Source organism: Argiope bruennichi, chromosome 11 (assembly GCF_947563725.1).
Source record: "Argiope bruennichi chromosome 11, qqArgBrue1.1, whole genome shotgun sequence".
In the NCBI taxonomy this organism is placed as follows: Eukaryota; Metazoa; Arthropoda; class Arachnida; order Araneae; family Araneidae; genus Argiope; species Argiope bruennichi.
The window spans coordinates 92,772,791-92,797,397 of record NC_079161.1 but is presented as its reverse complement, the minus strand read 5'-3'; the positions used below and the strand labels follow the sequence as shown (position 1 = coordinate 92,797,397).

The 24,607-nt window shown below is 31.5% G+C and overlaps 1 protein-coding gene across 1 annotated transcript in view; it reads left to right on the top strand.

Annotated features, from left to right (window-relative positions):
- LOC129957134 (segmentation polarity homeobox protein engrailed-like) overlaps positions 1–23,383 on the top strand; it is a 110,282-nt gene extending 86,899 nt beyond the window's left edge. Inside the window, exon 2 of the mRNA XM_056069299.1 lies at positions 17,670–23,383. Coding sequence (XP_055925274.1) covers positions 17,670–17,965 — 296 coding nt within the window. The 3' untranslated portion in view covers positions 17,966–23,383. The remainder of the gene's footprint in view (positions 1–17,669) is intronic.
- Positions 23,384–24,607: the final 1,224 nt, after the last annotated feature.

The window sequence follows — 24,607 nt, the reverse complement described above, 5'->3', positions numbered from 1 at the left end:
ACAACTACAAAATATTTCTAAATGAATTGGTTATTTATTCTCTACTTCAACATTGCAGAATTTATTTAGAAATTATTATGCCTAATAAGAAAAAAAAATATGCATTAGATTTTAATTTATGAGATTTTTCCTAAGAAAATTTTATCAAATTGCATTTAAAAACGTAAAATAGTATTAAAACGTATTTGAATACAAATATAAAAAAAAAAAAAAAAACTTTCCAAAAAAAAAAAAAAAATGCACTTGAAAAGCAAAATTTAAGAGGTTTTGTTAAGAAAATTGTTCAAAGGTCAATAGTTAAAAAAATTCACTTTTTAATGTAGTGAATCTGTCTTAAATATAGAGTTTTCCAGTATGATTGCACATTGCTTAGGATTTTCTCGCTGATTGTCTGTACAGAAATATTTTTTTGAAACAATATATCAATGTAACAAATACAAAATCGAGTCTAGTTACTCTAATCATTGTCTAAGTCCTAATCATTGTTTTCAGACATTTAAAAGCTTTGCAATCTTTTTTGCACAAAATTAAAAGAATATTAGTATAATAAATTTCAAGATTTTCCTGGATTACTGACCAAATAGTTTACTCAATAGGATTGAATTGAAATATGAAATGTTTCTTTTTATTATTTTATCCCTATAAGGTTATTTTAACTATAAGGTTATACTGGACTAAAATAGCATTATAAAATTCATTGTTCAATAAAATAAAGAGTTGAAGAGCTTAGAGGAATAAATATATTTTTAATAAGTTCTTTTTATCAAAGCGATATTGTAATTAAATTTAAATATTTTTAAAATATACCAGATGTTTTAATTCTTTAACGGACACATATTAGCTGTTATGTTAGCCGTTTTCTTTCAAAATTTTCATTTTACGCTATAATTAGAGAAAAAAAGCTCATTTATGACCAAAAAAAATGTATTTTTTCTTTATTTTGTTGTTGTAGCTGTTGTTTCTAACAGGGGTGGTAGCATATTTACCACCGCCTAATACAAGCAATGACATTTTACTGACTTATTCAATAGAAAAAATATGAAATGCAAATAATTTCACAAATAAGCATGCATTTTTGTGAAACTGTTTATTATTTGTCATTTCGAAATTTAAAATATATTAATTACACATGAAATAAGTGGTAGAAAAACCAAATACAATGTCAATTACCAAATGCATTATTTTTAATTATTCTGGTGAAACAACATAAAACAAGGAGCTGCACACAATGGAGCATTTCATGTTAAACATGACACTTTTTTTTCCGTTTCAGGTTAATTTTGGTATTGCAAAGATATTTTAAAGCGGTGGGGGAAAATTTACCTCCGTCTTAAAAAGGATTCATTTTTGAGGAAATTACATAAAATGGAATTTGAAAATTTCGGTTAAACATTAAAAAAAACTGAGTATACATTTTATTTTTAGAGTTATTTTAGACAATAAATAGTTCATTTCAGTTCAGAAAAATACAGTATTCTTGTGAAAATTCAAAGCATATGCATAATTTAATTAAATTAAATTTTAGATGGAATTACAAAGTCATACTCAATTTTGTTCTAAACAAAATAATATATAAGTTCTTATATAAGGAAAAAGTAATGTAATAAATTAAAAAGCAAGTTGCACGGAATATTCATTAATTTTAAAAATTGTATTTTTTTTATTTAAAAAAATAATTCATTTTACAGAGTTTTTTTAGATATTTGACGTATTTATATTTATAACGTTATTTTATACATACGTATAAAATATTTCACAGCTCTAAGTGAATAATTCACAAAAATGTCTAATAAATTCCATTATCCACTTAAAAGTAGATATTAGTCAGATAATAATGTATTATTTTTTAATACCAAATTCCAAGTAAGGGAAGTTTTTTCCCCGTCTCCTTCTTTGCATTTTAACACAAAATGGCGTGTTTGCTGAAAGTATTAGTAAGAAGACCGGATAAATCTTTATTTTTCAAATCACTTTGTTTGTGGGGGTATGGAATGATTCCTTCACTTAAAATATTCAGAGCTTCGAAAAACGCTAAGCCATTTTTATCAATAAGAAGAATAGATCGTCTTTTTTCCCATAAAAAGGAAAATAATAATAATAAAAGATCGACAGAACAAGTTGAAGTAGCTCTTTCGAGTTGGGAATGTAATATTAAGTTCTTGCCGGCCAGATGACATAGTGGGTAGTGAAACAGCAGTACTCGCATGTTCATATCCTAGCAATAGACAGACTCTTTTGGAAGTTTGGGTTCAAAATTGTATGCAAATTTGCTGTTCATTATATTAGTCTATATACAAAATTTCATCCATTTGTTTATTTTGCATTACGACCACATTGGCAAGCACTTGGACTTCGGATTTCTTTCGGAATTTAATAAAAATCTAAAAATGTAATGTGATATACCAAATTTCATCCGTCTAGATCAAAACATCTTTGAATTATAGTATTCGCCAACAGAAAGATGGTCATAATTCCAAAAATGTGTTTTTCGAACTCGGGTAGATCTAAAACGAGAATTTTGAGGCTGAATTTCAAAACTCAGCTTCAAATACCTTTATTTATTGTATTTAGTATTCAATAAATAAATAAAACATTAGAAAGAAAGAAGGGCGGGGAGAGAAAGAAAAAGAAAAAGTTCTCCGCGTTAACAACAAAAAGTGCTCAGAAAATTTTATTTTTTTACTCGTTTTCGATAAATAAATCAAACCTCCATATTTATTTTCAAAAAAACAAAAAACAAAAAGAATGAGTGCAATGATACTCTCAACTTCGCAAAATTCACATTCCTAAAGTGAAACCAAGAACCGTCCTATGAAAGCAAACTAAGTGAGGCGGAACTTCGGAGCCAAGCGGCGTCCTTTTTTGGCGCGATTGGCATTGGGTCGTTTGGCGGCCTGGCGCGTGCCCCCGAAGACCACCCAAGACGCTCGCCGACCATCGCTCACAGGGGCGGGGCTCGGGCTTCATTTTCAATTTATGCCCCCGTGTGCGGTAGGGAATCGTTTGGCCTTTTGTTTGTAAATTCGGAATTTAATCTCGTCATCTCTGACGCCGATAGGTTCGTCGGAAACGGACAAGTTTTTTTCCTCTTCGTTTTTTATCTTTTCTTAGTGGCAACGACTGTTTCTCTTTCTGTTTCTTCTGATTTGTTCAGTTGAAGCGCTTTGTAGTGGTGGCAACCGGTAACGATAACAGGGAGTGTAGACTGATTTTTAAAAAAAATCTCTCGTTTGTTTTTCTTATAAGAGAGAAAACGCAATGGCGCTTTCGATAAAGTAAAAAGGGCCAGCAATATTGATAAAAGAAGAAGCTAAAAGTGAAATTGTAATTATTTCTGTTCAAGGTTGCGATTTCAGTAAACGAAATAACTTACGCACCCAGACGTAAATTTTTATTTTCTCGTATATGGAGTATACAAAGAAAAAATAGTGTAAAAAAAAAAGACGAGGGATTTTTACATATAAAAATAAATGTTTGCATTTGTATCTTTTCACGAATGTATTGTTGAATTTCTATGAAATGTGTCCTTCGTGCCTTTCAAAACAAAACAATCATTATTAACATTTCAAAATCAAGAAAATAATTAAAATGTCAATGAGCTAAAAATGAAGCAAATGTGTGGCGTTTTCTCTCAGTACCTTTCGAAAATATTCTCACAAAAATATTTACAACAAATAAAAACTTTTCCGGGCATCAGTTTTATTCCTGTACAAATTTAATCTCAATATTTTTTTTAATTGAATTGAATACACAATTTGGCACAATTGTTTATTATTACTGAAATGGAAAAAATAGAATTTTTAGCTGCACAAGCTCTCATCCCTAATACCAGAAAGTCAGAGTTAATATATATATATATATATATATATATATATATATATATATATATATATATATATATATATATATATATATATATATATATATATATATATATATATATATATATATATATATATATAATTAGTGGAAGAAGAAAAATTTTGAAAAACAGTTTTATGAAAAAAAGTTTTTTGAATCAAAATTTTAAGAGACGAAACTTCTTGGTGATTCAAAGTGAGTTGCTTCAAAAGTATTTTCTTTGCTTCAAACAATGCATCAGAATATGTTCAGTGTTACTTTCCTGGTTACAGGAGAGAAAGTGAGGATTGTTATAAAGTCCAGATATTATTCAGTAGAGCTGAAGTGATGATCATCCGGGTAGTTAGACGCGCTGTTATCACCTCTCTTCTATTTTCAAGCCATGAGGTAAGGAGGAGAATAGTTCCAATACCGCCTAGAGCTTCTGGCTATTTTGATAAATTTGGTGATGTGACACAATGATATGATGAAATCCAACCTAATATCGTCGTTACACCAAACTATTCAGTCGCATGCTTTTGCCAATGTTGAAACTAAAATAAAAATTTACTTTCTTGGAACGCTCATTCCGAAAAGAAATTTTTATTTTCATTTATATTTTTGAATTTTCTTGTGCAGTAAATTGAACCATCCAATGGATAACCTCATATCTAAAAATTTTTAATACATCTATTCCATGTTAATAGATTACCAACAAAAACAATATATCTAAAAAACAAAGCGGTGGGTAGTATTATGTAAAAGAATAAAAAAGTAAAATGAAAAAAAAAAAAAATCCTAAAAAATATTATTAACAATTCAAGTCGTTCGATACTGGAGCTAACCTAAACCCTTATATTATAAAATAAAAATAACTTCTTTGTATAGAGTGGTTGGGGAAGAGACAAAATGGCGATGGAAAGACCGTATACCAAATTTCCGTATACAGATGGTCATTTTCTACTCAGAGAGTTCTGAATCGTGGAGATTCGTCCAAATCTGGAGGTCGACCTTTTTTTCTTTTTTTTTCTTTGATGATTACTGTTCTTTCTTTATACAACGTATTTAAAAATAATTAAATAATAAATAAATTAATTAAATCAGATTGATAAAATTTACTGTACAGATTTAGCATCCAAACTGTACATTCGTACCAAAATTTGAACCAAAAGTGACTCGCATGATAAAAAAAAAAGGGGGGGGGCACTCAAAAATAAAGACTCCTCAAGAGGTGCGGCAAGGATAATCATGTTCAGAACCTCTGCCAAGAACTCAAGCAAAACGAGTTAAACGGGGGAAATGTGATATGTTATCTCGTAGATGCTATCCAATTTTTATGAAGTCTGAAGATTGTCTATCTGTCTCTATGAGACACAATAACTTTTAAGCTGAACAAGATTTTTTATTTGATCGCTATGACAAGATTTTGTACTCGGTTCGTTTCTCCATTTTCATCACGCACGAAGAAGCAATGGAATTTTGAGGATATATATTAAAGGAGAGGAATTTTTTTTTATTTTTATCATCGAAATATTATGTTCTAGTTCGCTTCTGGCACCCAGCTGGTTCACTGGGAATTTTTGGTTATACTTAATTTTATATAAATCATTTAAGTATAATTTCACGTCTAAATTGTCAGACATTAAAATTATTTTATTTTAATTATCTTAAATTCCGTTTATTGTGTTTATTCTTTCTAATGGAGATGGATTGCGGATATTATCTAACCGGATATTATCTAAAAACGTAAATATCCGGTTCAGCTATCTGTAACTTCACTTTTTTATCCGTCTCGTAGACTATACAGGTATTAAACAGAATTCTTCTTCTTTAGCTTTTAATAACGGAAGAAAATCACCTGCTGAAATAACAAAGAAATATAAATATAAAACAAAGAAAACGGTGTGAATTTCAGGACAACTATCGAATCTATTACTGGAAATTAGAAATGTATGTGTTACGGTCAATGTGATATTATTAATACTAACCGGTCATTGTTAACAATACCCGCTTCTTTTGGTCAAAGTGTGAAATATCCCAAATGATTCACTTCAACCGGTTATTATTAATAACTCCCAATGAAGTTCGGTCAATGTGATAAAATGGTTTATACAGGATTGGGACATGGTGCACTTCTTTGTATATGTTTTTTAAACTTGCTGTGAAGTTCTTTTTAACTTCTTTTTCTTTTTCATAATTAATTATTCTCATCTTTTTAGGGGGGGAGATAGTCATTGAACAATCCCAATATCTATCTATTGAATGAAAAAAAAAAGTTAGATATTTTGAAGCATTTAAAAAAAAAAAAAACCCAAAAGAGATGGATTTAAGGGCGGATACAGCAATGAAAAAAAAAAGTTAGATATTTTGAAGCATTTAAAAAAAAAAAAAAAAAACCCAAAAGAGATGGATTTAAGGGCGGATACAGCAGATTATAATTTTTTGAGTAACATTGACTCAACTTATATAGAACTCTCTAGTTGCAATATGAGTGCTATGGAGCGAGTCATTTAAAGAGAGATTTTCTGTCAGTGGGTATATTGTTGATTTCTGTTAATATATATTTTTTGTGTGCGCTTATTCTGTGTTTTTTGCTTCTGTGTTTCAAATTTTCTTGAGGAGTAAACCGACATTATTCGTTATTGAGATTGTTGCATGTATCGTCATGGACTCAAGGATGGACTTTTCATTACAAAATAATGTATACTGACGATGCAATGATATAATTATTTAATTTTCTCCTTCTAACATAACAATTTAAAGAAGCTTAAACATATTAATATATTTTTCTTCTTTTGCATTTGCCTCTTTTAGCAATATCTCGACAATATAAGTAAAAGTGTAAAAAAATGTAGTAAAAAGAAGCGAATTTTTGAAAGAACTTTAATGCAACATTTTTAGATATAAAACTACGAAAGTCTTCCACTTTTTCATAATTTTGATATAAAAGATTTTTACCTTTCATCTTTTGTGGAATTTAATTACTTCCAAGCTAATTTTTTTTTTTTTTTTTTGGACTTAATGAGTAAAAAATTTTTACAAAATAAATGAAAACCTAAAAAAGAAAGATAAAAATCTTGAGATATCTTTAATAGAAAAAAAAAATAAGAAGAAGAAGAAATCTCTTTCCCTGTTATTTTAAACGAAGTCCATGTTAGTAGCAAAACATTTTTTAATAGTCTAAAAATATTTTTTTTTTAAAAAATTATGGTTTTATTATTTTTTAAGTTTTTATATGAAATTGTAATGAATTTTGCAAATGCTCAAAGGATAATTTTCGAAATCGCACAGGAAATCTGTCATATCACGATGAAAAAGTTTCTTTTATCAAGTATATGCATAAAATTAAAAAATATATAAATAATAACCGGTTAATGTGATAAATGCTCATAAATTATTCACTTTAACCGGCTTATAGTTATTATGAATAAATGCAATTTAGTATTAATAATAACCGATTATTCACATTGACTGTGTGGTGAAAGTTTATAAGCCGGATAACAGCTACGAGACACGGGCAATTGCTTTTGTTTTGTGGTCTTGTTACTCGGCTGCGAACCACAAGGTCTCAGATTCATCCTCGCGCATTACAATCCTCCACAACCGTGACATATGCATAATAATTTAGAAACTGCCCAAATTAAGTTTAATTTTTAATGGGTTTAAATTCTAATTAAAATATCAAAAACATAGTAAACTTTCCCATACTTTCTAATAAAGGCATTATTCCAGAGAACGCCATACATAGCATTATTAAAATGTGTGTGTGTGTGTGTGTGTGTGTGTGTGTGTGTGTGTGTGTGTGTGTGTGTGTGTTTTTGACTCTTGGAGACCTGAAACGTGACGATTCGTCAAAATAAAATTCGTCAACCCTTTGACGGCCCTGGTTATAATTTTGCTATGGATTTACACTTTAGATATTAAATCTGTGTTCCAAATGTTATCTTTCTAGCTCTCTTCGTTTTTGTAGTTATCAGAATATATTTGGAACTATTTGGAATTATTTGGAACGGATCTCGTCATTTTGAACCGAAGTCGGGTGATTCCTGAGCTGGCACTCTTGTCCATAAACTTTTACACCACACAAACGAGAGAATTCTTGACATCGAAGGATTTAACCTACACTTATATGGACATATTTCAGCTGAATTGGATTTAGAACGGGGAACCTTTCGGTTTGAAGCAACACTTCCTATATGCGGAAGGTAGTTGCGTGGATTTTAACGTTACCAATAATTGGAGTTTCTTAATGAAGGATTGATTTGCCGTGTTCAGACAGCAGCTGTCTCCGGACGATGTATCGATATCTTTCATAGCAAACCAATCAAAAGGCAAGGATATCCAATTATTGGGTGACAACCAAATGAAAGCCGAGAATTTCTGTATTTAGGAAGTATTGCCTGAAATCAAGACTTTATCAAGACTAGAAAGATAATCTCCTTATAAATATTAAACATACTAAATTATTCTTAACTACTTACTGGACCGCGGTGGCCTGATGATAAAGTCTCGGCTTCAGGATCAAGGGTTTCAGGTTCGTTCGGAACCTGATTGAACCGAAGAACCGTTTATCCATCACGCACGTTAAATCCATCCTCGCTAAATGTCCTCCCGCTGATGTGGTGTGGTGTGGGGAGGGGAAGGGGTGCCAGTTCAGTTGTCTTCTTCGTCATCTAACCGCGGTTCAGAATGACGAGGTCCGTCCCAACTATCCCTAGTGTTGCTTTAAAAACGGGACGTTAATATAACTAAACTGAACTTAACTACTTGCTACTTCTCGTAGTTTTAATATTTTACTTTGCTAGTTACCATCTCATATTGGAATGATGGACAATGAAAAAGTGGGCAAGGCCACCCAATTGGCGATTGCTCAAATCAATTCTACTACCTCTTTAGCTGGTTTCAAAAATTATTCAAAATTTACTCATCATTTCGAATGGCAAAGTCAATTGGACATGGAAGCGGAAAACAAGCTATTATCTATTAAACCTCACTAACAACCCCTGGCCTTCTCAAACGAACATTTAAAAGGACACGCTTTTAACTGAACTACGAATGGGTCATATTCGATTCACACATTGCCATCCCCTAATAAGAACCAATGTGCACCAAGTTCAAATCCGTCATATCAATTTTTACATTGATCTCATTGTCCGAATTTTAACTCTCAAATGTTAAGATGAACTCTGTTGATTTACCGAGTTTAATTGGGGAAACTCCACACCCTCATTTTCTGATTTTTTAAAAATCCATTGGCTTTTATTCATATATTTAGATTTTTTATTAACATAAGTTTTATTGATTTTTTTTGTACATATTTGTTTTATACTTTTTTAAAAAATTCAATTCCATTTAGTTGGACACAGCTTGGTCAAATCGATGGCTTTTAAACCGCATATCCTCCCAAAAAAACCCAAAATAAACAATATTATTTAAATTATTCGCTCCATGAAAATATAAAACAGTTTTTGTAGATTAAATAATAAGGTGTGTGACGACGTTAGGTAGGAATTTTTTGAAAAACGCTCAAAGATAGCTATATATTTGAAAATTTACATTAAAAAAAGGTGAAAAAACATCTTTAAAATCTAAATATAAGTTAAGTGGCAAAAGTTTTTTTAAAAATTAGAGGGAAAAAAATTATTCCTAAAATGATGTATAATGCAAAAGTTTTCTAGTTTAGAGGTTAATGAGATGACTTGCTTAAGATTTTCCAGATAGAATAATAAGTATATTATCTAGTTCCTGAACAGAACAAATGAAGCTATATTTCTGTCCAATCTTTAAATATTGGAGGTTTGACTGATAAAAAAAAAACACGAAATTTTAAATTTGTTTCCCATTATGAAGCACTAAAACAACTATAAAATATTTCCAAATGCATAGATTACTTATTCTCTGGTTCAAGAACTGCAAAAAATATTGAGAAATTATTACCCCAAATTTAAACAAAAATGATACATTAAATTTTAATTTATTGGATGTTTTGTAAGAAAATTATATCAAAGATTAGAATTTGAGAAAATAGCATTTAAAAATGTAAAATAATGTTAAAAAGTATGTAAATAGAAATATAAATATCGTTATAATTTTTTAAAAAAATAGAGAAACAAATTATACCGGTTTCATATAAAAAAAAACCTGTCCAAACACTAAGAAGATTAAATAAATAAAAAAAAATCATAATTTCGCAAAAAAGTTGACTTTTTAACCTAATCGCCTACCGATGTTCAATTTATTGTTAATTTAATAATATGGCAACATTAATTAAATGCTTCATTTTGTACTTCTTAACACGTTTATAAAACATTTTCAGTATAAAATAAAGCACATTATATAAAACAAATTAATATGGTTTCAAAATCGTGAACCCATTCCTATAATTTATTTGAAATTTGAAAACATCATTTTATTATCTGATTTTGCCAATATTCGTGCAGATGGTAACCAACCTCAGTCTTCAAATTTTTAAATAAAAGAGAAGTATTTGACCGAAGGAATGTCGAGGGGAGTGAGGTGTCAGTTTTCGAAGCTGTTGATCCATCATCGCTCTGGCACTTGCAACCGTAATTCAATCCGTGACTGCAGAAAACACACTGGTGGTCTCGCTCTCAAGGCTCATTAACAAACCACTTTTTTTTGTGCGTGTGTCTATGGAGATGCCACCACTGAAGAGCCAGTCACCAAGCAGCAAATCAGCTTTTGAAATCAAGGATCATACACAGGAATCTCACTTTCTCCCCCTTTTTTCCTACCTTTTCTATTTTTTCATACATTAAGTGTAGTATTACTCGGAGGTTAAGCGATAGGCTTGACCAACAAAAAGGTAAGATGGTGTCTACTTTTGCATATAAATTTATGCAAATATTAATGAATGAGACAAATGTATTAAGAAAACAATCGTTTTGAAGAAAAGTATGAAGTAAAGAGAGCTTCATATATACTAAGAATGAAGATAAATGTGCACATGCGTGTGTGTTGGCTCTCTACAGACGACACCTACAGCTGCCAAATTCGACCATGTATAACCTTGGAAAGTAATAATATGCATCCTGGAGAGATTTTTTAACATTTCAGTTCGGATTTTAATTAATTCAAAATTAAACTGAATTACGCCATTTTCCAGCGATATCTTCTAAAAATATTATTACACAAAAATAAATTTTATACCGTTGCAAAATTTTAAAAAATATATCTTTTTAATGATACCCATTTGATAGTCGTGAGAAGTTTCGCTAAATGTTGGCAATCTTAGCAACTTTTTTTTTCTTTATTTAGAGCAATAGATTATATGGGTTGATGCGCTGTATATGGTTTATGTATCCATCTTGATGCGGCGATTTAGAAAAATACTATCTTTATTCACAACACAATCACGCATATGTATAATTATTTACGTGATGAAGACATATTTGCATTCTCAGTGGACGCGCACCAAAAACGAAATTTACGCAGTAAGAAATTAAACTGATTACAACAGAGAGATCTGAACAAGAGTTGAGTTGTCTCTGACATTCAAATCTGATCTGTACACTGAGTTGCCACCACGTTTACATTGTTGCCTTGAAATTGAAACGGTTTTCATTGTTTCATCAAATATTTAATCACGTGATTTTCTTCCATTGTTGAAAGTAAAAAAGACACAGATAAACAATTCTGTTTATCTGTGTAGTTTATAAGACAAATTAAAAAGTGAGATAACAATATTTAGAGGTTTAGAAGATAGACGAATCGGATATTTTCATTTCTAACAGCATTATGAATTTGTGGGACTGTCTCCATTAGGAGGTTTCATATAATGCAAAAAGTTAACACTCTTTTAATGTTTTTTGTGCATATTTAATGTTTTACAACTGAATATGTAAAACAAAAGGCCTTTTTTTGTTCTATTCTTTTTCTGCACCAATATGCGTTTTCTCCTAAGGGTTCTTTATTTGCAAGAATCCAATGTCATCAAGTGTAGTTTGTTCCATCGTGATAGGTGGGGTTGCTCTTCGGCGGCCCCATCAAGTTTCCCGCATGGCCTCTGACTAAGTCGAGTTATAGCACAGTATGACCTGATATATAATAAAGAGAATTAACTAAGATGATTAAAATAATACGGCGTTAATGTCAAACAATTTGGAGTAATCAAGAACATGGAGTTACAAAAGAAATGAAACATATGTGAAATAAAATATAACCAATACTCACGACGAACCAGTTGGTCGACTGAGGCGATTAGCTGTATATATATCGATACAAAATAATATGTATCAAAACTTGTTTTACATAAAACGAGATATTAAAATTATCTGATATACACCACTGGGCTGTGTGAATTGTTAACAGATGGATTTTAAAAAAAAACCTTTATTTTCCTAGTTGTCAAAAAAATAAATTAACATAAAGTAAAACTTACAAAATATTAGGATAAATTGGATTACAAAATATTAGGGAAAAATAAACACTTTATAGAATAAAATTTTCCAGTTTCGGTAAATTTCGTAGTTTTCAGTTAAATTATTATTAGAATATTTATAGAACCAAACATCTACTTTAATAAATATTGTGGAATTAAGTGAATCTTGGAAGTTTAGAGTCATAATAGATAAAATTCACCAAGTCAATAAAATAATAAAAATATTAACTGAAGTAAATTATTAACATGTTAAAACTGAACTGAAATGTGAGACTGTATCGATTTGTTGAAAGAAGGCTTCATAATGTACAATGTCTAGGGCCGCAAAATACTTAAATTCTCACCCGAAAGTGAACCGATGAAAAGAATGAGTAATTTTGTATAAGACAACGCAAACTAATGATAGTAATAATAAAGGAGGTTAACAATTTTAAGGGATATTTTGGTGCTGTCTTAATAAAAGCGGTTAATAATTCTAATGAATGCTCAAAAAAGGAATGAAGCAAAATTTCCATTAATTGAGTGATAAAAAATAAACTTACAGAAATGAATAACAAATAATGCGCAATTCATAAGAAAAAAAACCTTTCATTAAATGATATTAATATCCTCTAGCCTTTTATGAGTGCAAGATATTCATTTTCTAATGTTTTCAACAATCTTAGTCATTTCGTTCATTACTTATATTTACAGATTCTTCAAATAAATATAACTATTATATGACCCCTTTGCATTTAATTTTTTATCTTCATTTGCAGATTCCACAAAATAAAATATCAAATAAAAAGAGGTTCATCACGTTTCTTTTTGCCAAAGAACATTTAAAGGGGGGGGGGGAATCAATTCTTAGTTTTAAATAATAAAAGGAGGAAAAAAAGGACTATTAAATATTTAAGGAAACATGAAAACTGTTTGGATTGCCGTTTATCAATGAAAAGTATTATACAAATTTATATATATGGTATTATTTTTAAAAAAATGTATTAAAATTGTAAGAATTGACCGATAATAATTTGTATTTTAAAAGCATTCTTTTTTTTATGGTGATGTAACAGTCATTTTTTTACAAAAGTGTTTCACGAACTCACTGTCAAACAACGGTTTTGTTAATTTCAAATGTTGCTTATTTTTTTAACCCTTCCGACGTCCTCTCCTGCCCTCGAACATTTCTGTTTTTTCCTCTGTTTATCGCCGCATTATAAAAAACGAAATCTCAAACAAGTAAACATTTACAAAGCGTTTTAAAATGCAGAAGAATGCTTGAAGCGCGTTACGGACGACGAAGGGGTTAAATAAATTATAAATAAAATCTCTTAGAAAATGGCTCCGTGGTACTGTCTAATTCGATTGTCTAAAATATATTTGAGATAAATTTGGCAATTTTTTTATAAAAGATCTTGTCTGTGGAGCGTCAAAGCACAAACATTCGCTTTTATTATTGCTAAAAAATTTTTGATATAAAGTACCTGAAAATAATTTTACTCTTATTTCAAACAAAGGTTGTGATGACTCTGATAATGTTAGTCCGCTCTCTCATGTTAAATGACCGCCTGTCTTTCATTTTTTTAGTTTTGTCTATCTCTTTAAAATTTTAAGATTCCTTTCTTTTTTCACTTGTGATTTTGTTTTTTCTTATTTTTATTTTCAATTGAAATTTAAAATTTCGCAGCTGGAGGAGCTAATATAATTAGAGAATGACATTTTTTTTTTTATTTCCCTCGACAAATCCATTTTTATGGAATTTCATTTCAATTAAGGGGAAAAAAAAAGGAATGCTAAATTGACATAGTTTTAGTATTTCCATAAAGATTCATTTATTTCAATTTAAAATAATTCGGTTACAAAAAATCTTTTGTCAAAATGTTGCGAAAAATTCAAACGATTAAAAAAAATCTGGAAATATCGCAAGATAAAAACACACAGTTTTATTATTTCCGTGAAGAAAATATATTTATTTCAATTTAAAATAATTTAATTGCAAAAAAAATCAAAATTCTGCAAAAAATTCAAATAATTAAAAACATCCGAAATCATTGCGATAAAACACAGAGATAAAGCAGAATAAGAATTTAAACGGAAAGAAAAAGAGAACAATTTTAATTTATAAAGATATCAGCTGCAAATTTTCTATTTACATGCCAAATATTGAGACGTTTGTCTATTCAAATTTTGAATTTTCTTTATAATGTACAACTGACGTTGTTGAACGTTTTGAACTGTTTATTTATCATCAGAATTAATTATTTATGTTTTATATTTAGTTTCATTATTTAGAGTATTTTTTCTAATAAAAAGTATCTGCTATGTTTAACGACTTAGAAATGAGCTACTTGATTATGAGTTGATTAGAAACCCCATGCATATTCAAAGAGTATGCTGAAAGTCTGATTTAAGGTTTAACATTTTCCTTTCAAATTTCCACATTCCATGTTGTTAGTATTAAAACTACCGGAGAGCGACCAATCATTTTGATTGATACGGTAGTTCTGGTGTTAATATTTTAAATAAATAATGATAAATAAATAAATAATAAATATAAAGCATCTTTTGTACGACAGTCTTTTTTTAACATTTTAGCAGTCAAAAAATGAATTATAAAGGATTTTTATTCTCAAAAGTTTGCTCAAAATGTGGACTACGTAAAGGCAACATCATAGCTGTAGAATAATTATAAGGTATTCGTTGGCATGTGCATGCGCCCTGAACTATACAGTGTAATATTCAATATTTGGATTTTAAAGACAGTTTAAACACAATAAAGCATTTTCTTGTACAAAATTTTAATTATACAAAAATGGAAAAATAATCTCATGGTTAAGCTTGTCATGTGACAAATGACGCCATAAGAATTCACTCTGCTTTCCCTAATTAATTATTCGTCATTAATTAGACATAAAAAGCTCAGACTCTCTAATAAATAAAGACATAATTATGCATTTTTTTAAAAAACTCTGAAAGCAAAACTCGCCAAACTTGGCAAAATATTGCCAAATCTTGCACTCCTTAATAAGGACCACCGAGAGTCGGAAAGTAAAGATTCAAAAAGGAGGAATCCGAAAGCGAAACGCGGCATCCACCTGTCTTGGAAGGGCGCGAACTGCTGCGGAGAAGTACCTCGTATTTCAGGATTTTCTTCCTCAAACGCTGCAAAAACGAAAGTCGGTGTTCTTTTTTTCTTTTTCTTTTTTCTCTCTCCCTTGCCCCCCGTCCCCTCTTCGCGGAGTCATTGGCGGTGCCCAAATCGCTCCCATTTGAACATCGCAGATAGTTAGGCCTCGGCCTTCCCTAATTAATTAAATACGATACGCTTTGACACTGAGGGGTGTTCCACAAATCCTAAAGGGATATGTGTATAACAGAAGCTTATCCTCTTAGAATGAGAGAATTTGTGTTATAGAACATCAAAATTTGTATGACCGAAATATAGAATTAATTATTTGACTTAAAAGTGGAAGTTACAGGAAGAGGAGAAACATTACCCCCCACCCCTTCTTTTTTACTTGCAATGTTTTGAAATTATATATGTTATTTTATCATTATTATTATTAGTTTGTGATCTTAAAATGGAAGTGCTTTTCCTTTCATTTTGTTAAATCGTTTGGACGTTTGTTTGGCGATTTTAAATAGAATTTGCCTTAAAAAAAAACTTATCGTTTCTTTTTCGTTTACAACTTCTCTGATATTTCTGTTTTTTTAGCTTTTGCAATTCTTTTTATAACAAAAAAAAAAAAAAAAAAAATCCTTTATTTTTTTTGAGAATTCTACTTAAAGGAATATTCATCTCATTTTATGATCTATATATTTTTTAAAAGTCTAATTTTTTAAAGTTTTGTTTAATAGTTTGGTTTTGCAACTTTTAAGATTTAACTAAGAACTAATAATTTACATTTATTGTGACTAAATGCAAATTATTTATTTGTAAGTTTTTCATTTGATAATTAGGAGTTTTAATTCTTTAGACATATTTAACATATTATATTATGTTGCTCTTATTTTATTAATTTTTTAAAATTTCTTATTAAAAGTCATTAACTGTAAAAAAGTCTTCTTATTAAAAGTCATTAACTGTAACAAAAACTGTAGTCTTATTTTTCTCTTCTGTCAATCTCAAAACTGATCATAAATTGAATAAGGAAGCAAAATCAGCATATTTACTTCTTTTTAAAAGATTGAAGTATGGATTGATTTATCGTGCAAAGATAATTCTTTTCTCCAGGCTTCAGACCTACCTGAGTTCGAAAAACACATTTTTGGAAAATGTCTGCCTGTGGCAATGATAATTCAAAAACGCTTTGAACTAGAAATATAAAATTTGGTATACGGTCTTTACACCAAATTTGCAGATTTCTATCAAATTTTGAAAAAAAAAAAAAAAAATCTATTTGTTTTGGTTGTTTAAATATGAGTAAAAAAATAATTTCAAAACAAAGAAAGCTAGATAGATAAGATTCGGCACACTGATTTAACATCTATAGGATAAACGCCTGTCACATTTTGAAAAAAGTCCAACTATGGATTTACTGTCTGCTGGTTTGTACTTTCAGAAACAAGTAAACTCGATAGTTCAAAATCGCACTGATTTAAATATATCAAATTTGGTGTGGGATTTTGTAACTGCAAGTGTATTTTTGTGCCAAATTTTGGTTTCAGTCGTTTAGTAAAAACGCGTCTAAAACAAGAATTAGATTGCCGAATGGTATTAACCCCATGGTAGGGATTAATCGCCAAGGTCACCCGATAGATTCAGAAAAAATGGCAAATTCACGCCCAAGTTTGATATTCCGTAACTGTTGTACGCCAATGCCATGCAAAGCGTTCTCTGGCACGTCAATTTTATTAGAGAATATGCGAGAAAGTTGTAGGGAGACCCTTCTGGTTGGTTGTGGATTATGTTATAGACAATTCTACAGAAATTTCACTAGTGGTGATTCGACGATTCTGTAGCACTGTTGGTCATAACGTGCTCTTTCTTGCCCACTGAAAAGTAGTGCATCGTTCGAGACACTGTTCCCCGTACACTTCTTTAATCCAGCAATAAAATTATGAACCTGCTCCACCCTCTGTGCGAATAATATGGGTAACTGCCCTTTTTGCTAATCTGGCGGAATCCATGATGCAGTGGAGGGTATTAATCCGAAACTGTTAATCATGTTCGTACATTTGGGAATGCAATCACGCCATCTATCGGCTAACACATAAATTTATTGGAATTTGATACAAACCGATACATTTTTTCACTTGGGCACACCTTACAGAACATGGAAGTGGAGTGCCCTCAATTTACCACGCTATCAGGACGACGCTAAATGCCTTCTGAAACTCACGTTAGCTTACGATCATGCAGAATGTTCTTCATTTGGTTCCTATTTCATAAAAAATTTACGTTCCTTTTCTTCTCCCACTAATTCATTTTTTGATCCTCCTACAGGTCCAAGGAGCCGCCGCCAGTCCAGGAAGATGCAATCCAACGACGAGAAGCGATGTCGCACCGCCTTCACCATGTTCCAGCTCAACAAGTTGCACATGGCGTTCGAGAGCAATCCCTACCTGTGCGAGAAGAGACGCAACGAGCTGGCCCGAGACCTGCAGCTCAGCGAGTCGCAAGTCAAGATCTGGTTCCAAAACAGAAGGGCCAAGGTCAAAAAAGCCTCTGGAAGCAAGAATCGTTTGGCTGCCTTGCTGAAGGAGCAAGGTCTGTACAACCACTCAACCACTAAGACGTAAACGGCATGAAAATCTTCGTTTTGATTTTCTTTATATGGAAGATGATAAAGCTTTTCCACACGGAGCTTTCGTGGTAGTTGGAAGGCAATCATTCTCAGATCAAAAGCTTGGCGATTCAAGCCTGTTGATCTAGGGGGCCTAGTGGCATTAGTCCGAATCTTGCACCTATTCAGCTGAGGTAGAAAATCAATCGAAATCATTGGTTCAACTCTCCTGAGACAAGGGAAAGTCGCCAGGCGGACGAAACCAAATCATAGACATATTTTTTTTTAGCTTTCTTTTAACATTTATATTTATTTATTGATAAATAATTCATAATTTTGAATGCATTAGACTTATCATCTTCGTTTTAATATATGTGTCATAAAAATAACTGTAAATAAATGATCCCTTAAAATAACGCTGCGCTTATTTAGTTCAAATATTTTTTTTCTTTGACAATATTAGAAGCTATACAATGATTACTATACAGGGCAATGCTATACAATAATCACTTACTACCTCCCCTAACAGTTTGTAACTGTCCAATTTTGAATCACATGCATTTCTATCACATAAAATGCCTTTCAATACTTCTTTATTAAAAGTCTAAATGAGATTATTCTGATAGTTATTTCACACTCTTAAGTGAATATAATGGATGTCTTTTTGCATATGTCAAATAAAAAAATTATAAAATAAAACACTATTTTCAAGCTATCTGCACTTGTATCTTAATAATTACAAGGTAATAGATATTAAAGAATTAATTAGAAATAATTTTTGAGGCATCATATAATTTATTCGATTTGATATTGCAACTCCTCCCAAATTCTGGTGATGTGGTTACCCAATAGAAAGCTTTTTCTTTAAAATGGATAATCATGATCTTAAAACCGGTTTCCACCCACATTAAATCGCTTACATTGATTTGGGTTATATTTAGTCAACATTCGGGGGTGAAATGTCCATTAGCTCATGTAAAGCGGGAGTTCGAAGCGTCGAATATTTACTTAGTAGAATTTTCGTCATCTAATGATGATGATGATGATGTCGTGTCCGCATTACCACGGAAAGGGGGTGCAGTAGCTTCTGAGGGTAAAGACCCCTGAGCACCCGAGGGCAGAAGTCTGACTTCTAGCTCATATGAAGATGAAACTCGCACATTCGCTTGCACAAACCCTTTTTACAGGGGAGCACATTCACACACCTCACAGATAGAACACAGATGAAGAACAACCATGCCCGAACCGGGATTCGAACCCGGGACGCCCAGATCACGAGGAAGACGCGCTACCCCTATGCCAGAGCGCCGGCTTCGTCATCTAATAAGATTTGAAACTATGAAATGCTTTCTAAAACATCCCGCGCATAGGTTATAAGAAAGGTCATGTTTTTATGAGCAAAGGTATACAAGAAATTCCCGAAGTTATACTTAAAAAAAGATCAACTACTTAAGTTAGTAGATGAAATTTTGTTACTCTATTTTTGCTTTTAAGCTTTAAAAAAAACGTTTAAAATTATTATGACTTATTGACATTAAATTCCAGCAATCCAGCCAAGCATAGCGAAAAATTCACTAACTACAAATGTCGAATAACAATAAATTATATCCATATTAAATAAATTTATGCCTTTCTCTGAAGCAGGTTTGGGATGCAGTCGAAGTTTATCAATCTGGGTTCAACACACATTCATTAACCAATGAAGCTCGCTGTTTCAAGTAAAAGTTGCTCTCCAGATTAAGAACATTTATTGTCTATAAATAGTTTATAATGCAAATCACATCGACTCAGATTGCACTCCAGCTTAACATTTATTACCTGTAAACAGTTTATAGTGTCAGTCACCAATGACCAACGGAAAAGGAAGAATTTCTCATTAGAATATTATCACCTTTTGTCTAGTTTGCAAACGAAAGACAAGTCCTTTATAGAATCATGAGTCACGGTGGTTTAATGGTAGGCCTCCACCGAAGAACTGCCATAATAGCGAGATTGGTGTGAGTTAAATCTGTCGAGGTTAAATGCTCTTTTTGTGGGTTGGCGCAAGAAGCTTGGAAAGGGAGATGCAAGCTCAAGTGACGTCCTTATCATCGGATCGTGGTTCAAAATTATGAGTTTGATTCCCCAAAAAGTTCTTATATTGCTTTAAAAACTGAAAGTTGATATAATTAAACTATATAGAGTATCTAGTAATCCGGCGAGTATCGCTGTCTCACATCCTGCTGGGACGAAGATAATATAAACATACTCCCTTCCAAAAAAAAGTCCTTAATGGCTGCGGTTTCTTCATGTCTTCGGTGGGTCGGAGGCTCGGAACCCAATTTTACGTTAGAACCGTCATGACACCTGAACTTTTGCACATTTAATTCCTCGAAATTAAATCTCTTTCATTGGCATAGCAGGGATGTTTGGAGAAACATAACTAGCGCAAATGTCGTACTGGTCGTCTGACCATGGCTCAAAAATACGAGATCCGTCCCCAAATGGCCGTCGAGTTCTTTTAAAATATGAGATAAGTGTAACCATAAATAAGTATAACGATTTCCCAGAATAACTTCGGAAAGTAATCAACATTTAATCGCGCAATACATTCAAAGGAAAGATTTTTTTGATTAACAATTGTTGTTGTTTCTTATGGTTTAGTCACGGACAAACCCGCTGTTCAAAGACAGCCGATTTAAGCCTAACAGGGAGCGCCTCTGGTTTTTATCGTAGAGCCAACTTGGGCCAAGAGAACGACTTGACTACTCACGCATCACTCATTCGCTTGCACAACCCCTTTTTACAGGAGGGCACATTCACACATCTCACAGATAGAACAGGAAGAACAACCATGCCCAAACCGGGACTCGAACCCGGGACGCCCAGATCACGCGGAAGATGCACTACCCCTATGCCAGGACGCCGGCTTTTGAAGAACAATACATTTATGATTTGTTACCTATAGACTTAATGCGTATAAGAGTCTGTATAGTCAACAGCTTATTGATTCATTAATGACTTTTCATGGAAAAGATATTTTTTGTAATAAAGAATATACAAACATGACCACAAAAAGTGGCTTAGATGAGGGAGGAGAAGGAAAGAAGGAAGTTATGATATTTATTTTTAGCTATGATCTTAACCGGTAGATCAATGCGTGCTTTAGCAATGTACCCTATTTCAGTTTCGATTCTGTCGGTTTTCCTCTAAGCGGAACTCAAATGGAAGTCGGTACCAAAGTTCACCAAGAATGTATTCCATCCACCTGTATTCTAGATGGGGATCTCCACGAACACACGAACAAGAAATAGGCCGACTCATTAACCCGATTCTCGCATTCTCTGGCCACAAAACATCTTTGAACAAATCATAGTCATGATGGCTGGTTTATATCAGACCAAGTTCCCTATTACAATTCGCTGTTACCTAACCATATATAAAAACCGAAAAGCATATTCTAGGTCGTGGCTTTAACCCAATGCATTGAAGAGAAATCACATTTCTACCTTCGGAGCTCCAAGGTCGTTTGGATTAATAGAAAATGTCGCGCTTTTTAAACATCAGTTCTTGAATCGTAATATTGATTTGAAACTCTAGATCAAGTGGTATTAGTACCACAACCATAAAAAATAAAGCTTCACTTCCGATTAAAATTGACAAAGCATTCAATCAAAATATACAATGTGCAAACTATCAAAGATAAGAAAATACGTTATGATAAATACTGATAATTCATGTTAATTATTAGCTTTGCGTCAGTGTTATATTTACGAAAACAAATTTCAGTGCATTGTTTAACAATTTCTAATACAGAGAAATAAAATTTTTTTCTCTCCAAAATTGATAGTTGATTTTATTTTTCTTGAATTCCGGCAAGAATTAATGACATCACTTTACCTTAAGTTATTATAATTCTGTTATATCTCACTCTGATATTCTGTTATCGACACCAGAGGCTTCGAATACAAATCTGCCCTATAAAGACGAGCAGGGAAAGGGAGGGTACAATAATTTAGTCGAATGTTTACAAAAAATTAAAAAAAAAAAAAGAATTATATTTAAAATACATGAACCCCAGTAGCTTAGTGTGAGTACGTATTTGGAGCAAGAGTATTCTAGGTTCGAAACCCGATTCGATCTTAGATGGGGCTTGTGAGAAGACTCGTTACAAGAGCTATATTTGTTGTTGTTGCTTATAATGCCACTTGCCAGGGACAAGCTCGTTGACGAAGTCAGCGATTTTAAGCCAAGGAAGCGTCTCTTGTTTTAGTAGCGCCAACTAGGGCCAACAGTACGTCTTAGCTACTCACACATCACATTCGCTTGCACAACCCCTTTTTTCAGGGGTCACATTCACACATCTCACAGATAGAACAGATGAAGAACAACCATACCCAAACCGGGACTCGAACCCAGGGCGCCCAGATCACGGGGAAGACGCGCCACCCTTATGCCAGGACGCCGGCTAGAACCTATTTACCATAATCAAACGTTCTCCCTCTGATCAGATGAGGGTTTTCAGAAGTTCGGAAAGTCATCCAACTCGCGTATCATCCAAGTCATCTTACCAAGGTTCAAAATAGTTCTCACACCGTTTTAAAAATCGGCCGTCAAAACAACCAAACTGAATTAATTTTAATGGTAAAAGATCTCAGGATTCGAGCTCATAATAATATTTGATGCTTAGAATGTATTTTAAAAGGTTATACCAATTGCCTAGAGGAGGTTTGTTGAAACCTTCGCTATTTATCCTCTTTTATATCGTCAAATAAAAGGGATTTTGTGAATTCTGTTGAAATATTAGAGATTAGAAAAAGTCCGAATTTCATTCTTGGTATCGAACCGAATACGTCATATGATGCCATCATTTCGTAACTTTGCAGTTATTTAAATTCAATGGTATTCAGTACAAACTTTTTTTTTATTATTTTGATAACTAATAAGCTAAATTCAAAGTTTGAACCCATTAAAATAATTTTAATGCAATGACAACTATCAGAAGAATCTCCTTTTTATATTCGATCAATCAATCTTCATTTTCAGTACATACATTTTTACAAATGTAGTAAATATCACAGGCTTCTAATGTTGTCAAAGATTAAAAATATCTGTACTTGAATCGAATAATTACAGTTTATGGAAAACCTTAATATGTGATATAAATGCATTAAATGTTTAGCTAAACTACTTCAAATGCATAAAACAATGAAATTATAGGATAATATATTCTTTGATTTATATGGCAAATTGTTTATCCGAAAATCATGTAATATTAATATAAATCGCCAATGGTTAGTAGATCTCTAAATTAGTTAAAATAATTTTTTCTAGCCGTAACTATGCCCGCGTCAGAATTTTGATGTAAATCTGACTTGTAATGTTAAAAATAATCACGAAATTAATCGTATCCATTTTATTTTTACAAACTCTTCTTTAATTTGAATCATTTCATATATGTAATGGTAGAATTTTGTTATCAATTTTCTTTAAACTTTCTTAAGTATCGTTTCTCTTAAAAAATATATATTTGCATGTTTTAGGCAGAAATATAATATTTTATTAATTTTAGAACTTCTTTATCATGTAATCGATAAATTTAATTAATTTTTTGTATCAATGGCTCTTTATGTTAGTCAATTTGAGGAAAATTCATTCCAATATTCTATATTTTTGTTAATAATAAATCTTGAAATATATTAAAAACGAAAATAATAATAATAATAATTTTTTTATAAACATGATTTTATTAGAGCATTAAAAATAGAAAACAATATTCTTTTTTAATGAAAAATGTGAATGCTAAAGCAAAGACTGATAGATTAAAAACAGTAACACGGAAAATTGAGTTGCAATAAATATCACAAAAAAATATTCCCAAGCATTTAATTAAAAAAAAATTAAAAGCATGATATAAATAGGATAGGTATAAATAAAATCCATTTCTAGTTAGAGTATTACTTCCAACGTCTTAAGCTTTTACGATTTTTTTCTCTTTTCCCTATTTTTGATTTAAAAAACTATTTTCTATTTTTAGTGCAATAATAAAAGCCTATTAATAGAATTTTTTTTTTTATCTTTAATCATAAATTAGCTGAAAAAGAACGAACTTTCAATTTGAAATAAACAATTCAGAGTAGATTTGGTTTCGTTGTTTAGGATATTTCATAACATCTAAGCATAAAAATACCAATGATATTATTTATTTTCTACCTCAGTTCCGTTTGCGCATGGTGTGGAAATATGCGACTTCATGTTATGGCAGGTAATGGAGTTGATGGAAATGAAGTACGAATGTACGAAATGAATATGTAATTCAAACTGATTTTAATTTAAAGCCAGAGGATTTCATTCAGTTTAATATCAGTCAACTTCAGTAGGTTTAACATCAGATGATTTCAATCAATTTAACATCGGCCGATTTCAGTCCGTTTGACATCAGAAGATTTCAGTTAATTTAACACTAGAGAATTTGAGTCAGTTTAACATCGGCTGCTTTCGGTAGATTTAACATCAGAGGATTTCAGTTAAATTAACACTAGATTTGAGTCAGTTTAAGTCGATCGATTTCAGTCAATTCAACATGAGAGGATTTCAGTTAGTTTGACAACGGTGGATTTTAGTCAGTTTGACGTTGGCCGACATCCATCAGTTTATCAGAGGATTTCATTTGGGATAA